Source organism: Labrus mixtus, chromosome 18 (assembly GCF_963584025.1).
Source record: "Labrus mixtus chromosome 18, fLabMix1.1, whole genome shotgun sequence".
NCBI classification, from domain to species: Eukaryota; Metazoa; Chordata; class Actinopteri; order Labriformes; family Labridae; genus Labrus; species Labrus mixtus.
The window spans coordinates 13,567,641-13,587,207 of record NC_083629.1 but is presented as its reverse complement, the minus strand read 5'-3'; the positions used below and the strand labels follow the sequence as shown (position 1 = coordinate 13,587,207).

Genomic DNA, 19,567 nt, shown 5'->3' with positions numbered 1-19,567 from the left:
TTTCAAGCGTCCAAAATAAGTAGTGGCACTTCCGGTTCAGCCTTTCAAATTAAAGCACTGGACTATTACGACGTTGTATTTGTATCGGAAAATTGTGCCATATAAACGCCCTTCAGACCCATTTTCTAAAGGCTATTCTATGTTGAAGACTAATTTCATGCAAACTTTTGTAAAAACATCTACTAACCGATGTTATTAGGCAAGGTAAGCATCCGCTTCTCCATTATCGCGCTTTAACTTAGGAGCAAAATCCATTTGGTTCCTGTGTTTTGGTTGACTTGACAGGTTCTGAATACTGTAAGCCGACTGGTTAAGAGGCCCGTCAGTAGCCTATTCCAAAAAGCTTGTGCAACTACAGATTTGTCGGCGCCCTCTATTGGTTTCTTTGTGGAAGTTGGTATCATATTGTCAACGGCGTACCTTTTTCCTCTATAATAAGATTTTTTTTCAAATGATACAAATCTAGTCGGAACATTTATTGATCACGCTAATCATAACCTTTTTGGCAGCCTAAAGGTTTATTGAAAATATATTAGAGCATAGGTTGATATAGCGGTAATCCCTCCACCCCATACACACAAAAAAGGTTTTTTTTATTACTTTCTTTTTTATATCTTTGATAATTTATGTCTACGTGAATTTGCCTTAATCTAGGCTTTAGTATCGGCCATGGGTTTAGGCCATGGAAAATAATATTACAATTTAAAGGCATCTGGGGAAACTCAAGCTGCAGGCCCTACCATTATTTTGAAATGTATTTTATTAGTAAGGCTTCCCCTGATTGAAGTTCATTCAGCCTCCTGTTGAGGGCGACACAATACAGCTAATGTAAGACAAAGCTTGTTTAGTACATAATGTAGTCAGGCTTTTTTTAAAATTCATCATCTATGGACTCCAAGGTCATTTTTTTTGCAATGAAATTAATTAATACATTAATGAAATACAAATGAAATGACACTGAATAATAGTAGGAAAAATCAACACAGTTTTACTCCAATGACAGCAGAGAAAAGCCACATAGGTCTGCTCTTATCTTAATATTAAAATCGCTTAAGTGCGTAGTTTCAGTATTATTCAGGCAGCCAACACTCTAATCAGTCAGAGTATGAGTGAGTCATCTTGAGTATTGAGTTTTTTGGTTTTTTTTAGCTTTGAAAAACATGTATCTCTGCTGGGAGTTGGGTTAATTGTAACAACCTTTAAAAACAAAATTGAAGCTTTGCAAGGTTGTTTATTTTTTCAAACAGAAATCAAATCTAAACATTTTCGTTTATATGCTGTTTTTATAACGTTAAGATTTGTCTTAGAATAAATTACAAAAATACTGATAATAAGCTTGTGAATTCAAGGACTCATTTTCAAATTTGTTCATTTGGGATCATGGGATCTTGTCTTCTTGTTTCCTCAGGAAATGAGAGCACTGTCAGTTAGACAGTTACTGAAAGTTGTAACTTTAGAATAAATACTCAAAAGTTTACATTAATTGTCAGAGAGAACCCCTGCTCTTATGAGCATTTGTTTATTGGGCTGCATTATTCAAAATGAAGTACATCTGCATCATTGAAATTACTTCAGAGAGTTCTTATAATGTATGACCAGGCCAGATTTCTTGTCCTGATGGGAACTTGGTCATTATGTTTACATAAGTGTATTTGGCCTGTGGAAGTGACTCCTCCCAGGAGCAGTGCTGGGAATTTGATGAAAGTAGTGACTAACTGTATCTCACAGCACAAGGAGAGCATCTCTACAGAAACATTTCCATGACAAGAGTGACTGTTTGAGCAGAAAGATGTTCTCTGTCTTAAAGAGACCAACACTGACCCGGTCAGGGCTGATGAAAGCCGTTCAGCAAGGTCAAAGATCAATCATCTACAGCAAGCCAGCAAAGGAAAAGATCGGTCCTGTGGTAGGAGTAAACAACTTTGTGAATATTTGTATCTGACAATAGGGATGTGGTTTTAGAAGAGAAAGTAGTTGTATGGTTGTAAATGTGTTGTTTAACATGTGCTAAAAAACAAATAATCAAACTTTAAAGACTATTTTGGCCCACAAATATTAAAAACAGGACAGCAAAGTCAGTCCAGGGAGGTTTGCATCTAGACCCTTCACTGGAGTGTCTCTAACGCGAGGAACTCAAGCGGACTGTGCTCCCCGGCCAGACGAGTGGGAGACATGTTTTATTTATTTCTTATCCTTAAGTTAGTGTGAAGCTCTGGCCTCTGTAAAGAGATCCCATGATGGAACTGCAACGTAGTGGCCAGTGTTTATGCCACTGTGAATCTCTGGATCTGTCCTCAGGGATATGTCAGAGGCTTTTTTTTTTACCCCCGAAGCCTTGCTCTGGTTAGAAATACCAAAGTGCAGAGGGACAGCGGGATATGGTGGTTGATATAGACTGGGGCTGTCTCTGTTTAACTAGATGAGTCATTGAGATCAGGACCTTTTATTGTGGACGCAGGTGTTCGATCCTTTCCACCCAACCTGCAGCTGTTGTCAGGAAAGGCATTGGAGCTATAAAACAGAGCATTTATATCATCCCTTCTTGTTCTACACTGTTCCAAAGAATGCAATGTCTAATCCGTATGCATTAATTCTTCTTGACTTTCTTGCAGCAGTCTCTCTTTGCCTTGTGTGTGTTTGCTGTGACCCTCTTGGCCCCCGCTGGATGGATCATGCATCACATCCCACAATACCGGCGGAGTTCACCTCCACAACCCTGAACCCTGACTTCTGCTAGGAAACCATGCAGTGTAATTGTGTTAAGAACCCTTCAATGTGTACAATGTGTAAAAATCCTTTATAAAAGGAATGAAATCTTGAGGTATAAATTGTTGATTATAAAATAAACTTTGATAAGACATGTGCAGAGTAATGCTTTATTTCAAACCGTTGGAAGCATACAGAACAAGCTGATTTGTTGCTTGATGTGATGACTGAAATCATTGGAAAAAGGTTGTTGATTTTTTACCCTTGTTACATTTTGCATTGATAGTAAAAAAAAAAAAAAAAAAGGGGGCCACATCTTGTGCTGACTGTTGTTAGAGGACTTGGTCTTGACTTGGTCCCAATCAAATGGATATAACTTAAGAGCTTTTGGCACATACAAACTATATCTGACAAGGTCTGGCAGTCGGGCAGTGCTCTGTATCTTATCTGTTTATCTTACAGTTGCATTTTGGCTCTACGAACAAGATTCAGAACTTCTTTTTTTTAAAAGATGTACTTATCTGGCATAAATATTGAAATAAGTTAAGTAATAGATTACTAAAATCTAATAAAAGAAATACCGTTTAATGCCTTCGGGTGAAAGTGGGGTTAAAATAGCACATAAACCTGTTGCATATGTTCAGCCTTTATAGGCACAGATAACACGATACGGGTAGTAATATCTTAACCAACACACTATGGTCTTTCCCTCCTATAACCAGCTCCAAGACCACTGATGGGGTTGTTGGATTTCTTGAATGACAATTTGTCAAAGCCGGATGAGTCCATTTGGAAAGGTATGCTGTGGCAGATGTTTCTCAAAATTACTCTCCGCATGGGAGGAATAACACTCTTCAAACCAAGGACTACCTCACGAAATGTTTCTTGGTTTTAATTCCGCTGAAAGCCCACTCAAAACGACCGCAGCACCGCAATCCAAAAAAAAAAAGCCACGGCGCATAAATCCATCGCGCAGAGTGGTACAATCAAGCCGCCGAGCCTGCACGAGCTGCGAAGGGGGTATGTTCACTTTTTCGCCACTGAGGGAAACACACAACGCAGGGGAGGGGGAAAAAAAATCACTAAAACAATTGACAGTCTTGGTTTTATGTTTTCCCAAGTGTCAACGAGATGTCTACGAAGGCAGAGCAGTGTAAGTACGGCTGTGTGAGAGTGTGTTTTTTTTTTATTTGGTCTTGTCATGAGGGGGCTTTTGTAAACTGGGAAATCGGATTTTTTTTTTTTTGGTTAAAAGCAAAAAGCGAATGGGGGAGCTGTCCTTGGTGATGAAACCGCGGTTGCCATGGCAGGTTGCAACACGTCCTCTCACTGCAGAGGATGGCTGGAGGGCTCAGTGCTCTCGGCAAGCCTCTGTTTATGTCTCTGTATCACTCGGCGTGTTAAGGGTGAACAAATTCATGGCTAAAACGCACAGTCGCCACGGTCTTGTTGTTATGATTATTTTTGATTGACATGGCTGGGATGAGGTGCGTGAGGAAGGCGAGGTGTGCTGCTGGTCTCAAGGTCGACCTGACAGATTCTTCACTGAACAATATGGTGGCTTTAGATTGATCAATTATGTAGATTGATCTGACCGAAAGCGGCTCTGTTCATTTCCTTCTCTTGCGTCCGGTTTGCGTTTGAACAGGTGGAAGGAAGCCAGGCTATCCTTAAATGTTGTAAATAATGTCTGTACACTTTATTTTAGATCTTGCTCAATAATAAAAATAGGGGAAAACTTGTTTTTGGGGTGGCTTTCTTCTAAATTGGCATATACTGTAGTTGTGTGTTGCTAATGAGAGTTCTATCGATAACGATACGAGTAGGCCTATCGGGTTTGGCCATTTGCTCAAATGCAGTAGGCTATTGGATATCGATGAGCAGGCCTATGCCAATCAATGCACCAATAGGATGAGACCTTTAAAACATATGAACTAGTTTTGGTTAAGTTATCATGTGACAATAACAAACACAAACAGGGGGTGCTAGCAAAAAGTGCAATAATAGTCAAAGTAATATTTTTCTTTTGTTTTAAAACTCCAGTTGATGCACAATTTGTATACCACACCTACATTATAATTAGCAAAAAGTCAATTCTAAGTTAGAGACTATAAGGCATCAAAATATTCAAAAAAATGAATATTTTCTATTTTAGAAGAGAGAAGCATGTGAATAAGTGTAGCACAGGCTGTGACCACACATGCCCCGAACCCTGCAGCTGTGATTTTTATTTTTGGGTTTGTCATTTACAGGTCAGAGAGGAAGCTAAACACAACAGCCCAAAGTCACAGAAAATGGGTCAGCGATCATCCACTCCGCCCTATTATTACTCTAAGATCATCAGGAAAATATAACTGAACATTCATACCTAAAACAATGACCTGCGGGGCTAGTTAGTCAGAGTTACCAGCAAGCAGGGTCTGTATCGTCTGTGAGTAAGTCCTCTCTCATGGTCACCCCTGATCGCATTTTCCAGGGCTTGTCTTGGGACTTGAACCGGCAACCTTTTGTGCATGCGTTTGTTTCTATAAGCAATAGTTCACCACTTCCTCTAGGGCTTCCTGTGACCTCGTTGATGTACTAAAAAAGGTCACCTGGTGCAGGCCAAGAGGGCCATGGGAACACACACTCGTTTGTTTGACATAATAATGGGAGATTCTGAGCTACAAGCTGTCCCTGTATTAGCCAAGATGCAACTACAGCTGCATGCATGTTCAACCAATAGCCTTTACTTTGTGCTCAGAATTGTATTCTGCACTGGTCTTGATTTGCTTGTTACTCTTCTCTTTATTTTGTCCAGTTGCCTCTAAGATACGATACTTGCAAGAGTATCACAACCGTGTGCAACACAATATTTACCCTGTGCCCTCCGGAACAGACATTGCAAACACACTGAAATACTTTTCCCAAACCCTGCTCAGGTAAGTACCCTGCTCTGGAGCCAACAGGTGAAGTAACAGACTGTAGAATGTTTCATATTTAGCTTCCTTCGTGATCAGGGACTTAGATTAGTCTTACACGGTTTCTTAAGCATCACAAAAGGAAGTCAGAAAAGTGCCCATCTCTGTCAAAAGAGGACAGCCGCAGATTTACCGTGAAGGCGTGTTGCTGTTTCAAAGCAGCAGTGATAGACGGCTCAGTGTTGTTCATCGATTCAGTGGTCGCCTGCTAGATGAACGCTCCCAGGGGCGGTGTATTTTGTCCTTCCCACAGGGGCCCGCCGGAGAAGTCAGCTCCTTCAGCTCTACAATTGTAGGGTCAGCCTGCTCCCATGGGTGCTGTGAGCGCCTAAGGAAGGAACAGCATGTTTATTCCTCCTCTGACACAGGTCAAGTAGGCAGCCATTTTGGACACATCTTACTTCATCGTGGGTCACTTCTCCTTTCTCCCCCCATAGCTGGAGCTTCAACATGCACTGTATCTACTGGAGGTTTTGTTTATTCTTACTGCTTGAGGCTTCAGATAAATTATTATCGCTGTCATAACTTGTTGGCTAATTTACAAAACGGGTGGGATTACCAGAAGCAGAACTTGTATGCCCCACTTTTATCATTATTATCAGCTTAGGGTGCAATCTATTTGAGATTGGCAGCTGGCCTCAATTCTACACTTTATGCCTCGGCCCCATAAGGATTATTCCTTTTGCTGAGTGATGCTCTCAGAGTATCCAGATGACTTTATGCTTTGCTGAAGGGCTGTCCAGCACCAGCAGCCACTCTGGTCTCCTAAACATGGCCTCTGATATGTCTTTGGCACAGGTGGAGTACAACATAACTGTTGGAATGTGTTAACTTAAGATTTTTTTGATGCGTCATTTATTAATTTTCTACGAGCATGGCCTCTTAGCTCAGATATGCAGTTCAACTATAGTTCTACCTCAACCATTAGATGAGTCTGGTTTCCTCAGCAGGGACTCCAGGATAATCACCTTCAAAAAACTGAAGTGAGGCAGAGGAAAGAGGAAAAGAGACAAAGTAAGAACAAGTGAAAGAGAAGCCTTGTGTTGTTTTCCTTGAAAGACACCCTGAAAAGGAGGTGGTCGCTGATTCATACTCCAATGTTAGGTTCAGGTCAGCTTCAGAGCAGAAAATAAAAAGAGGGTTATTTTTTTCTTTTCTGACTTACTATTGTCTTCTTAAAGACAGCTTTGTCATATTTCTCCAAGTCGGACTCTCTGTGCTTCAGTAAGACGTGATGACTAACTGTATTCAGAAACATGACGTTTAGGAGCAGATATCATATCTTGTACTGTTAAGACATAATTTCAGGCGTCAAACAGCGTTACTTCTACCTCTCATACCTGTAATTCTGTAAATGTAAGTTTGCGATGAATAACTGTTACACACGGAGTTCATTATTATGTAATACAGAAAGTGCAGGGTTTGACAGTCAATGTATGTCATGTGTCTGTATCAGTGCATTTCTACATGTGTTTTATGTGTCGTAAATGTTTGTAATTTTCCGTGTCGTGTGTACGGATGTAAATTATGCACACATGTGTGTGTCCTTGTGTGTATATGTTCAGCGTATGCGTGAGTGTGTCTGTTTATGTCTATGTCCATTGTTCAAATAATAATGATGTTTTCTTTATGAGAAATGGGCAGTGAAAAAGTCCTACTCTGAGATACAGTCTGTTGTCTGGAATAAGTCCTACTTGAGTTTATTCTTCGTAAAATCATAGTTATATGACTGAAATTACACTGACTGTCAGATCTTACAGAGTATGACTTTGAGGGGATAAGTCAGAAAATGTGACATTCTTCTGTTTACAGTATAAACTGTTAAGCTAAAGGCTAAAAATGCTGCATAATCTACTGTTATTTTAAAGACTTTTTAAATGAAATCCCCTTTCTCACTTGCCAAAAATGCTGTAACTCTACTTTTTGAGTGACCTTTAAAATCAAAGTACAAAAAAAAAAAAAAACAATACATCAGCATTTATAATCTGGGCTCTCATGATAAATCCCAACCATTTGCCTGATAGAACAGCTTAGCTCTTTAGTAATGTGCAGTAAAAAGAGCAATGCTCTCTGGCCCCCCCCTCCCCTCTCCTCTACCCTAGATGCTCCGCACTCAACCCCAACTAATTTCTCCTTTTGTTTTTTTCCTCTCTTAAAATTGAATATGTCCACCACCTTCCCCAGGGGACAGCAAACACAATTGTCCATCCTGCATTAGCTCACAAACATAATGCTGCCAGTCATCTCCCCCCTGATACAACCTATTCCTTTGTCATTATAGTTTCTCCTCTACCGTAGATTAGTTGTTACATTTATTTTAGAAACCTGAATCCATATGCCTGTTGGATCTCATTATTTCTCCTGATGATACTGATACAGTATCATAACGTATGCATACGGACATTATTTCTCTGGTGCAATAAACATGTGCTGTGACCTCGGAGCACTTGATCTTACCTCACACACATGTTTATTACTGGCTGAAGCATGTTTCAAAAGTGTCACCTTTGTATTTTCCCTAAACCAATTTGGTGTCACTCCCATCCTTGACAGCCCCACTAAAGACAAGGAAATTTCTTTTTTTTTCTTTTTGTAAATTCCACTGCTCATTGGCCTTTTTTGCATGGTAGCCTCTTACCTTGCTGATTGGAAGACGGCAGCCATCGAGGGACAGTCTTTTGCGCTGTGCCTTTTTGGAGAAGTATGGGGTTGCCACTGAAAACATGCCATTTTTTATATTTTTGCTCCTTGTCACCAGATACGCATGAGATGCAGTGATCATTGCAGTTTGTGCTCATGTTTTTTTTGTTTTCCAAGTGCAAAGACAGATCAAATGACAGAAATTGAATCAAAGTCACTCAACAGCAGGGAAAAATTGCCCGTGCCTTTAGTGAAACAGTCAAATAGTGAGACACTGCATCCTATGTGGGGTTTATCTGGGTTTGTTTTTTTCTATTTACGCTGTCTCTGTAGTGCCATTTCAATGTAATGTGCTGTTTTTTTGTGTCTTTGTTGTCTCTTTTTTTCCCTTGTTCCCTTCCCCTACCCTTCCCTCCCCTTCCCCTCCCGCCCCCGGAGCAGCATTCTGTCCCGCACAGGCAGGAAGGAGAACCAGGAAGCTTCCAATTTGGCCGTGCCCATGACCATGTGTCTTTTTCCTGTGCCATTCCCACTCACCCCATCTCTAAGACCACAAGTCAGTTCCATCAACCCTACAGTTACTCGCTCCCTCCTTTACAGCGTTCTGCGCGATGCCCCGTCAGACCGCGGGGGGCAGGGGCAGCAGAGTCGGGACGCTCAGCTCTCAGAGTACCCCTCTCTGGACTATCAGGGCCTCTATGTGACCCTCGTGACCCTGCTTGACCTGGTGCCCCTGCTGCAGCATGGTCAGCATGGTGAGTCAAGGCCCAGTGCACCACTGTTTGTCATCATCATCCCCGAGCCGTCTGGCCTGCATGAAGCCTCTGCTGCTTTTTTGGCCTCTTTTTTGTAACGGGAAGAGAGAAGTCCTGCTGAGGAATCTTGAGGGATGCATGGGGTGATTGCGAGCACGCTGGATCCTGTCAACTTAATCGTTCATAAGCCATTGGATACACAAGACATAGGCCTTCTCTTCTGTGTATCATACCTGACTGCATGTTTGTTATGTAAAGTGGGAGAAATGTTATACCTATGTTGTCAAGTTAAATGGGAAAGACACATAGGCAAATGTAATTTTTAAATATTCTTTTTGTATACAACTGAAAATGACTTATTTCAAAGGCTGCATAGAAGTGCTTTGTTTTTCATGAATATTTACCACTTTTGAAATAAGCTCAAAAGCATGAGTCCATCCCCTACTTTTCGTATATTCTGCCTTCCCTGAGGGCACGTTTTACTTCAGTAACTTGTATTGAAAGCTCACTGCCCTCAGTTGAAGCTCATTTTCCAATATTTTTTGTTCACTCTGATACTGTTTAAATGACAAACATGTTGTGTTACTTTGTGGCTGCATACAGTATGTGGATACTGTATGTACTGTTCATTGAATGAGTGTCTGTGTATCTCTCTTTGTCTTTTTTTCCCCCCGTCTCCCTTTCTCATCAGATCTGGGACAGTCCATATTTTACACAACAACATGCCTCCTGCCCTTTCTCAGTGATGATATTCTCAGCACTTTGCCCTATACAATGATCTCCACTTTAGCCACATTTCCCCCTTTCCTCCATAAAGACATCATTGAGTACCTGAGCACCTCTTTCCTCCCCATGGCTATATGTAAGTATCACCTTTCAGAAGATTATTTACAAGTCACTCTCTGTCAAATAAAAATGTTTCCTACATGGTAGTATAATTTGTGTTATGTAAACATTAAAGAAAATCTGATACTTATTAGGCATGACATTTACCAAAAATACAATTTATACTATTGTTGTAAAAAGGTTTTGTAAGGGACCATTGAAATAGTTATTTTCATCTCCTTCTCTTCTTTGCTTGTATGTAAGTGGGCTCCACTCGGAGGGAGGGGGGAGTCCCGGCCTATGTCAATCTGTCTGCCTCGTCTATGCTCATGATTGCAATGCAGTACACCTCAAATCCAGGTAAGCATGTTTTGGCTTCTTCAAAGAATAAATGAAAATATAACCCATGTTGTTATCCTGTGTATAACTGACTCTCTTCTTTTACTTCTTTCCAGTGTATCACTGCCAGTTGTTAGAGTGTCTAATGAAGCACAAACAGGAAGTGTGGAAGGTATTACCCTCTCAATACATAATGCAGATGTAAAGTCATTTGTGTAAGGCACAATGGAAGAGTTTCATTATAAATTGGGAGCCAAAGTCACATCATATAATTATTGTTTAGCCTATGTTTCAATAGCCTTGAAATGCATCCCACATTCAGTGTTTATTATACAAAATAGTCATTGACAAGGGGTTAACTTTCCATATATTTACTTTGAAATCCATTTGGCAGTTGTTCTTGCAGGGAATTGAACCCTTTTGTTAGGACAGAGAAATATATATAAAATATAGCTTCATTAAAACATAGACTATTCATTAAATGCTGCTTGTAAACAGACATATTGGATAGACAGCAATCAATGAATATGTATTATGATGTACTAACTACTGTCTGTGAGATCACTCATGTAGTTTTCCCTCTTTCGAAATACCCTAAGAAGTTCTGTTTTTTGTATTAAGAAATCCCACCTTGGAAACATACATTATTAAAAAACAACCTCTGTACAAAGTGTATTAGTGTCTTAAATCACCTTTCAATATTTTAACATTTTGGGGAATAATCTTTTTTTAGAATGATAACAATCTATGATTAATTTCACCTATTTTCATGCTACAAATATGGATTTCAGAACATAGCTTATCATAATCACTTAGGGGGAAATAGTTGGCTTGTCTGTGTTAAAAATGATTCAGTCCTTAACCAGTTTCTCGATTCTGAAACATAGTTCTCTTACATGTGTATGCGGTAACAAGCTAGACCAATTTGGCTAATGAAAGATGATGATGAGACGTTGTGGTGCATGGCATTCAACAACAGAAACTTTATTCTCCTCAGCGGCAGTTAACATAAAACATGGATGTCTTAAAATTATGTGGACTGTAAAACGATACCTATTGTTCAACACCTGTTGCATACACAAATCCAACCCCATTTTCAAAGGGACAAGGTTAGCCTGGTAACGACAGTATATATGTTTTTTCTTTTTTTTTTAAATTTAATTTGAAGCGGCTTCCTTCAAATCTTTAGGAAAATCTAGGCTAATGGTCGGCTAGTACTATATTTAGTAACATGAGGGTGGTTTATATTTCATAATCTAGTAACTCTTGGAAAAGCTTTTATTCCAAAAGGAAAGTCTCCCTATGCCTTTTATTCTTTCTTAAAAAGATACAGTTGGAATGAAATATATTCTTCTAAATGTTTTACATTATTTGTATTCAAATGTCTCCAAATATCCTAGCACTTTGTAATATCTGTTTTTCTTTATACTTTGTACAGGACCTTCTTTATGTAATATCCTATGGCCCCTCCCAAGTAAAGCCTCCAGCTGTGCAGATGCTGTTTCATTACTGGCCCAACCTGAAGCCACCAGGAGCTATCAGTGAATACAGGGGGCTGCAGTACACCGGTCAGGATCTCTTAACGTTGCATCTGCTGCTTGTTCTGTCCTTAAACAAACTGAATATCCAACTTTTATCCATTCTTTCTCCTTTTCCTCTCCCCTACTTCAATCTTCTTACTTCTTCTGGATCAGCCTGGAATCCTATTCACTGTCAACATATCGAGTGCCATAATGCTATCAACAAACCTGCTGTCAAGGTGATTTCAGTATATAAAATAAGCCTTGTACATCCTTGGTTGATGCATAAATAGATCCAACATCGCTTCACTCCTACAATCCCTCATTACTGTAGGAAAATAGATTAGCTGGGTAGTCTGTATTTGAAAGCTGTTTCCTTTGAGAGCTTCTTCCCGGATGCATGGGGCACGTGTGAGATTGCCTTGCAGAGTTCAACCGTGTGTTGGTGTATTTGCTTTTGTTTGCCCCTCGGTAAATAAATCAGTGCATGTCTAGGCAGCTGTGGGAGCTGGGTAATGATATCAGCTTCTATGCTACTTTGCACCAGTCTCTGCTGCTGCGGCTTTGCTTTATCAGCTCTGCCTGCCTGTGCTCAACTGTGCTCAAAACTGACAAACAGAGAGAAGAAACAGGGGCATGGACAGGGGCCGGATTTCAATTACCAGGAGTAGGGAGGGGGTACAGGGGGAGGGGGGAGCTTAATTGGAAGCGATGACCCTGTGCAGCCCTGGAGGAGGGGGTGGCATCAAGTGAGCACAGTAAATTACAGTGCACCGTCTGAACACTGAGGCCATGAGCGTTGAGGTTTAGTGCAGGGCTAGGCACAGGTTGTAAGAGGACAGAGTGTAGCATATGCAGGCAGTCATCCACACAGAGGTGTAGAGTGAGGGACCGGTATAAATGTCACATGATTTTGTGGGTGATATCATGATATACTACCCATAAGAGAGAACTGCAAGAGGAATAGAACATGATTGTGCAGTGACTGTAACACTAAATTGAGACTGTGGTTAAATTATAAGGGTTCAAAGGCATTTGGATTATATCATCTTTGGTCTCAACTGAGGGGTTTTAAATGTTATCGTTGAGGTGAGGGTTGTGTATCTCATAAAAAAGACTAACAGCAATTATCCTAACAAAAGTTAAGGTAAATGTGAACAAATGTAAGGAAATGAACTGTAAGAGCTTTTGGTTAAAAAATGAAGAATCAATGGAAATATATTTTGATAAAAAAGTATGCATAATGTATGATACAGTTGACATAAGTTTGACATAAGTGGGAGGCTAAAATGTGATGGGAGGCTAAAATGTGATGTTGTACACCCCATGTACAGAGGCTATAGCCTTTCTAATCAGACCTCTGTCCTTTGCTGCATGTCATCCCCTGCTCTCTCCTTCCAGCATAACATAACTTATGATGAAAATTTAAATACTGAAACAGCAAAAACATTGTTATAAGTGCTGTTTCTTGAATATGTATTATTTTTCCCTTTCACAAATCTTTCACATTAATTACTTGACTGGTCATGAATTGAAAGACAGTTAATAACAAAAAAAGTTAAGAGACATTGGGTAATATGTTCAAATAAAATACATATTTTCTCATTAGTTAGGCTACCATTAGACTACAGCAACTATAGCTAGGAATTGACTTTATGCTAACATTACATTTGTTAAATTGTTTCAGCATATCAAAGGTAAGGTGTACATTCCTAGCTTATAGTAATGTTAGCAATGAAGTGGTTGAATGCTAACATTTTATGGTAGACAATTATTAATTGAAAATGCTGTTTTACAACTTTGAGTCTCACAATGGTAAATGCTTATTCAAATTCAATTAGTAATAATAGCCTTTCTACTTATTAAGTTTAAATTTGAATTACATCAAAACGTTTTTATTCACGTTTGGAAATTGATGTCAATATGATTTGTACCCATGCCATAGTGTTTCATACGTTTTTAGATAATCTATTCAAAATGTTTAACTCACCTTGACATTTTTATTTTTTAATAACTAATCATCAATGTATTAATGTAATATTCCCTAGAACACCACATGTATATTCTAACACTTTCTATATCACTTTGCAGATGTGTATAGATCCCACTCTTTCTGTTGCCCTGGGAGACAAGCCCCCTCCTCTTTATATATGCGAGGAGTGCAGCCAGAGGATAGCAGGGTATGCCTATCTTCCACATCTCTTCCTTATCGCCTCGATCCTCCCCCTCCTTAACGAAGATTCCTTTCCAAACATACATCAACTAGTGCCTGCCTCATTATACCCCACCTTTACCCAGGAGAAATACATCACCATGGTTACGTAATTCCCTTGCCCTGATAATGAGATGATCATCACAAAACCACGCAGCCACTTGTTTCTCTTTCCTCCAGCGTGTACATATTATAATTGCATGGCCCTCTGTTTTGTGTTTTTCTCTGATACTGAGGGAGGATACACTGTGGTCAGCTTAGTTGGGAAGTTGAGACTGCTGTGTGTACTGTGGGTGTATTTGCATTTTGGCTCGGAGCTGCAGTTTGCCTGTAAATCAAGACTTTTTTTTCTTCCTTTAACCTTCTCAGAGATCATCCTGAATGGCTGGTTGATGTGCTCCTGCCCCAAGGTGAGCGTTCACAGACAAAAGGTTGTTTGAGTTTCAGTCAGTCTGTCTGACAACACAAATATACAGTGAGAAAGATAGTAAGGGTTTATACGATACAGTGATTATATAGACACAACTTTTATTTTGTCTACTTTGACTATGTTTATAGTCAGAGCTAGATCTAGAAGACACTCTTGAAATCATAAAAGGAATATACTTTAAAAAGTTTTCCCTCAATTATATACTCCTCTTTTTTATTGTTTGTGCCTTAAAATGAATGTTAAATGAATATTTTCAATATTCTACTGTATTTTACAGTAATAATAAAAAATAAAAGTTCTTTATAATGTCTTTGGAAGAATAATTGTTTTTCAGGCAAAATATATAACTACTGTACAACAAGCCGCTACTGTTATCTGCTAATAAAACATTTGTGTTTATTTGTCTTTGCAGCAGAGATATCAGCCATTTGTCAAAAGAAGGTAAGGCATTTAGAATGAGCATCAATGTTTCTACTTTCATATTGTTCATATTTCTTGGGATTTATCCTATTATAGACATCACATCGAAAATGATTCTGTGTATCTTCACAATCAGGGCAAATGAACATTAATCCATCCATTTGTTGTTATAAGTAACCTCACTGCATCTTCAGACTAATGAAGTCCGACGTCCTCACACAAAAAAAGACAACAGAAATGAATTGAACCTCTTGGAAGATATTTCATGTTGTCTATTTTTACCCGTTCTCTATTTTTGCCTGTGATACATAGCAAAGTCATTTATTTATGAAACTGAAATGTTTTCTTTATTGAGAGGTCCATTCACTGGAAGTGGCTTAGTGAAGGCCAAATGGTTTCAAAAAAGCTGCTCAGGTCTGATCTTTTTTCACTGTTTTGTACAGCAGAGAGAAAGTGCTCCCTTAATGTGAGATTACCTCAGGTATTCCAGTAAGGCTAAGCAGGTGCCCAATATATCCTGCTTTGTCCTTTGTTTTATAATCCATTGCCACTCCTTCTGATCAGGCTTTGTCACAATCATTTCACAAAGTCCTTTTAACTCCGACTGGAATTCACACCAGCCACTTAAGAAAATATACTTAAAAATACACCATGATACCCAAAAAGAAACACATTGTAAACAACACCATTATTATAGGGTGTGCTATAGTTTAAAGCTGGATGGCTGGGTGATTGAGAGAATTTACCATCAGAGGACAGATATGTTAATTTGATAGGGAGCTCTGCATCCCTCTAATGGCACAGATTAGAGACTGATCTGATTAGGATGCTCCTATCGTGCCATGCTTTTTATTTTTAGAAACCTGAGACACCGTGGGGACACATAAAGACTTTTTCAATCATTGCAGATCTCCAAATAAATAAACTAATTTTTTAGGACAAACGGTTGCTTTGAATGCCTTGAATAATGTTTATTTTTAGAGGCTTGTCACAAAGCCTTTTTGGCTGATGTTCTGTGATTGTGTCGTGTTTTATTTTCTTCCCTGCTGACCAGAATAGAAACGAACTAATCTGTCCTCCTCCTCCTCTTCTTCTCTCTGTTTCTTGGCTTTTGTAGAACTGTAGCTCTCACGTCAGGAGAGCTGTGGTCACCTGCTTCTCGGCCGGCTGCTGTGGGCGCCATGGAAACCGGCCTGTCCGCTACTGCAAGCGTTGCCATGTCAACCACCACAGCAGTGAGGTGGGGGCTGCGGCGGAGACCCATCTGTACCAGACCTCGCCCCCTCCCATCAACACCCGGGAGTGTGGAGCGGAGGAGCTGGTGTGCACTGTAGAAGCTGTTATAAGGTGCATTCAGAGTGTTTACACTGACAGATTACAGACACAGTTATAGTGAATATAAACATTGAATACATGTGTATATTTGTATCAATTCTGCATTCAATCGGACTTTATTGGTCTGGTTTTTTTTTCTCCTTTTTTTCCTTATTAATATGTCTCTGTGAATCCTCATTTCCCCCCTTTATCCTCCTCATTCCTATCCAGCCTTCTCAAAGAAGCAGAAATACACGCAGAACAGCGAGAATTTGAGTTGAACAGGCGCCGTCAGATGGGCCTCTCTGCCTCCCACCACTCTCTGGACAACATTGAGTTTGACAACAAGGAGGACGACCAGCACGACCAGCGTCTCCTCAGCCAGTTTGGCATCTGGTTCCTGGTGTGTAATCAAAGGCCGTTGCTGTTCCCGTCAATAACAAGGAATTGATAACGATGTGTACACTACATGGCTTCTTATCACTAATTTCATGGTTACCTAGCTGATTGGTTCACTTGTTCTGCAGGTGAGCCTGTGCACACCCAACGAGAACACACCCACAGAGAGCCTGGCTCGGCTGGTCAGCATGGTGTTCCAGTGGTTCCACTCCACCGCATACATGATGGACGACGAGGTTGGAAGCCTAGTGGAAAAGCTGAAGCCTCAATTTGTCACCAAGTGGCTGAAGACAGTGTGTGAAGTGCGATTTGACGTCATGGTTATGTGTCTTCTGCCCAAGCCTGTTGAGTTTGCACGGGTAAGACCAAACCCCGCAATGTGTAAAGATACAGTACGCGGAAGGAGTTGTAGGAAATGCAAAGGGTATTGGGTTATATGAAAGAAAATTATATAAGGCAAGTGTTTCAAATTATTTTTGTTTAGCCTGTCTGTGAACACTTTTCCCCAGGTGGGAGGATACTGGGACAAGTCGTGTAGCACAGTGACCCAGCTAAAGGAAGGCCTGAACAGGATCCTCTGTCTGATACCATACAATGTCATCAGTCAGCCACTGTGGGAGTGTTTCATGCCTGAGTGGTTGGAGGCCATCCGCACCGAGGTGCCCGATAATCAACTAAAAGAGTTCCGGGAAGTTCTAAGGTACATCCACTACCTCGAAGTTTGCATTTAATACTTAATATTCCTGTGATAAAGACATTTGTTAATTTATATAAGCAAGACTGAGGGCATAAAATATGTTATTGTAAATTACTTGGATTTGTGATTTTTCTACTCTGATATTCAAAAGCATATGGGTATTTTTATTTGTCTGAAGATTAAAGTTTTATACTGTAACAGTTTTGTTCTGAACCACTCAGTATTAGTAAAAGAAGACATTGTTCCAGTAATACTTTATTGTATATTGTAGCGGCCAGACAGTGTGACAGTTTCCATCAATAGTCTACTTGTCACTAGCCTTTGAAGCATGGAATAATCTCAGACTTAGGAGTTGGAGTCATTTTGAGCTGTTGTATCATAAGTTCAAGCTAAGTAAAAAACACTTGAACTACCTAAATAACTAGTTTGACATTTTGGGAAAAAGCTGATTTTCTTTCTTGCAAAAAGTTACATGAAAGGGAAGGCAGCCATATTTAGCATCTGCACAAATACCGGTAAACAAACTACATTTTGTTCATGATTAACATTAGGATACATATTTTATTGAAAGCTAGGCTAGCTGACAGTTTTTATACTAGGTTAACTGCTTCATGGTTCCAGCTTCATACTTAATGTGGTAGTAATCTTTTCCTCTTGGTACGGGCGCTTTAAAGCATATTTCCCAAACTGTTGAACTATACCTTAAACTATACTCGACTTTAGTCAGGTAAAAGCATTTCAATTATTTGGGTAAACTTACCAAATTTAGAAGAAAGTGACAAATTCCAACTCACTAATGTGTTACACACAGGATATGAAACAACCAGACACATAAAATGAAACTACATCATCAACTAACAGGAGTAAACTGAACATCATGTGATTGTGTCTTTCCTTTTGCTTGCAGTAAGATGTTCGATATTGAGCTCTGCCCCCTTCCCTTCTCCATGGAGGAAATGTTCGGCTTCATCAGCTGCAGGTTCTCGGGCTACCCAGCCTCTGTGCAGGAGCAGGCTCTGCTGTGGCTGCATGTAAGCACTCACACATGTACACACACACGCTGTTTTGTTGTTCAGTTGACATCCTGCGGTTCTGTCCACAGTGCGTGTGAATTGAACAGGTTGTCATGCAGTCTGAGTCTGAGCAGGGGCCCTGCTGAATACAGATCTGGGTCACAGAATGAGAGTGAGAGATAGGAGGGATTTAGACTTTCCTTCCATATGCACTCACAGCTTGTGGCCCTGTAACCATGAATTTCAAGTTTTCTGTTTAAAGTGAGATCAAAAGATTGCATTCATTTTACAATCACCAAAAAGGTCACATTTACATCGGACAGAGAGGAGGTGGTCAGTTTGACTCTGTACATCTTCCTCTTCTTGTTCAAGTTCTCATCACTTTAACAAGCAGTATGTAACTATACTTATAGTATTTACGCTTTTTTCATAACTTTTTTTCTCAGATGATTTGGGATGAAAAAAGGTCCCCTGAAGTATATCTGAATTTCTTTCTAGAAAGTCACATTGTTATTGAACAAAATTGAATTCCTCCATATTTAATAAAGACAATTTGTAGTCTTTAAGAATTTGAAATAGAACAAAAACTATCTTAATGGCAAGTAGAGAAATACAGTATAGTTTTGGTTATTGTCAAATATCTGATCCTTTGTGTTAACTTAGGTGCTGTCAGAGCTGGACATTGTGGTGCCTCTTCAGCTGCTGATTGGGATGTTCTCTGATGGAGTAAACTCTTTGAAGGAGCTGGCCAATCAGAGGAAGGCACGTGCCTCTGATCTGTCCGGCAACATGGGGACTCGCAGGGTGAGGAACACAGCAGTGCGAAGGCCGCACCAACCCTCAATAATTGAAGATTTTGGGGCGCCGGTAGCCTAGTGGTTAGTGCATGTGCCCATCGTACGGAGGCTATAGTCTATAGCCAAATAGTTCAAATCCGACCTGTGGCTCCTTTCCTGCATGACCTACTCCATTCTCCCTCTGCCCAATTTCTGACTCTATCAACTGTCTTAGCTCTGAATAAAAGCATAAAAATCCCCCAAAATAAACCTAAAAAATAAAAAATAGAAGTTATTGCAAAAATATTTTTTTTCTCAAGTTATCAAAACAGTTATAAGAGAGTTTTTAGTATCAAGATGTCCACATTTCTACTTTTCTTGGTCTGTATTTTCTACAATTCATTGGCATATACTGTATGTTGCTATAGTAACTACCAATCTCTAAACATAGATGAAAAGGTTTAAGGAACTTGACTGTGATGTGGATTTCTCAAAGAATTGAATACCCAGGACGCTCTGGAATAATGTGCCATTAGAACTGGCAGTAACAGGGGAGCATTG

The 19,567-nt window shown here is 39.8% G+C and overlaps 1 protein-coding gene across 1 annotated transcript in view; it reads left to right on the top strand.

Moving 5' to 3' along the window:
* The first annotated feature begins 3,747 nt into the window (after positions 1 to 3,747).
* Positions 3,748 to 19,567, top strand: part of LOC132992858 (protein unc-79 homolog) — a 33,755-nt gene continuing 17,935 nt past the window's right edge. The window contains exons 1-17 of the mRNA XM_061062401.1: positions 3,748 to 3,859; positions 5,507 to 5,627; positions 8,748 to 9,061; positions 9,753 to 9,923; positions 10,151 to 10,246; positions 10,342 to 10,397; positions 11,664 to 11,793; positions 11,920 to 11,984; positions 13,837 to 13,925; positions 14,327 to 14,367; positions 14,800 to 14,828; positions 15,925 to 16,154; positions 16,353 to 16,524; positions 16,649 to 16,879; positions 17,030 to 17,220; positions 18,125 to 18,248; positions 18,894 to 19,034. Coding sequence (XP_060918384.1) covers positions 3,838 to 3,859; positions 5,507 to 5,627; positions 8,748 to 9,061; positions 9,753 to 9,923; positions 10,151 to 10,246; positions 10,342 to 10,397; positions 11,664 to 11,793; positions 11,920 to 11,984; positions 13,837 to 13,925; positions 14,327 to 14,367; positions 14,800 to 14,828; positions 15,925 to 16,154; positions 16,353 to 16,524; positions 16,649 to 16,879; positions 17,030 to 17,220; positions 18,125 to 18,248; positions 18,894 to 19,034 — 2,223 coding nt within the window. The 5' untranslated portion in view covers positions 3,748 to 3,837. The remainder of the gene's footprint in view (positions 3,860 to 5,506; positions 5,628 to 8,747; positions 9,062 to 9,752; positions 9,924 to 10,150; positions 10,247 to 10,341; positions 10,398 to 11,663; positions 11,794 to 11,919; positions 11,985 to 13,836; positions 13,926 to 14,326; positions 14,368 to 14,799; positions 14,829 to 15,924; positions 16,155 to 16,352; positions 16,525 to 16,648; positions 16,880 to 17,029; positions 17,221 to 18,124; positions 18,249 to 18,893; positions 19,035 to 19,567) is intronic.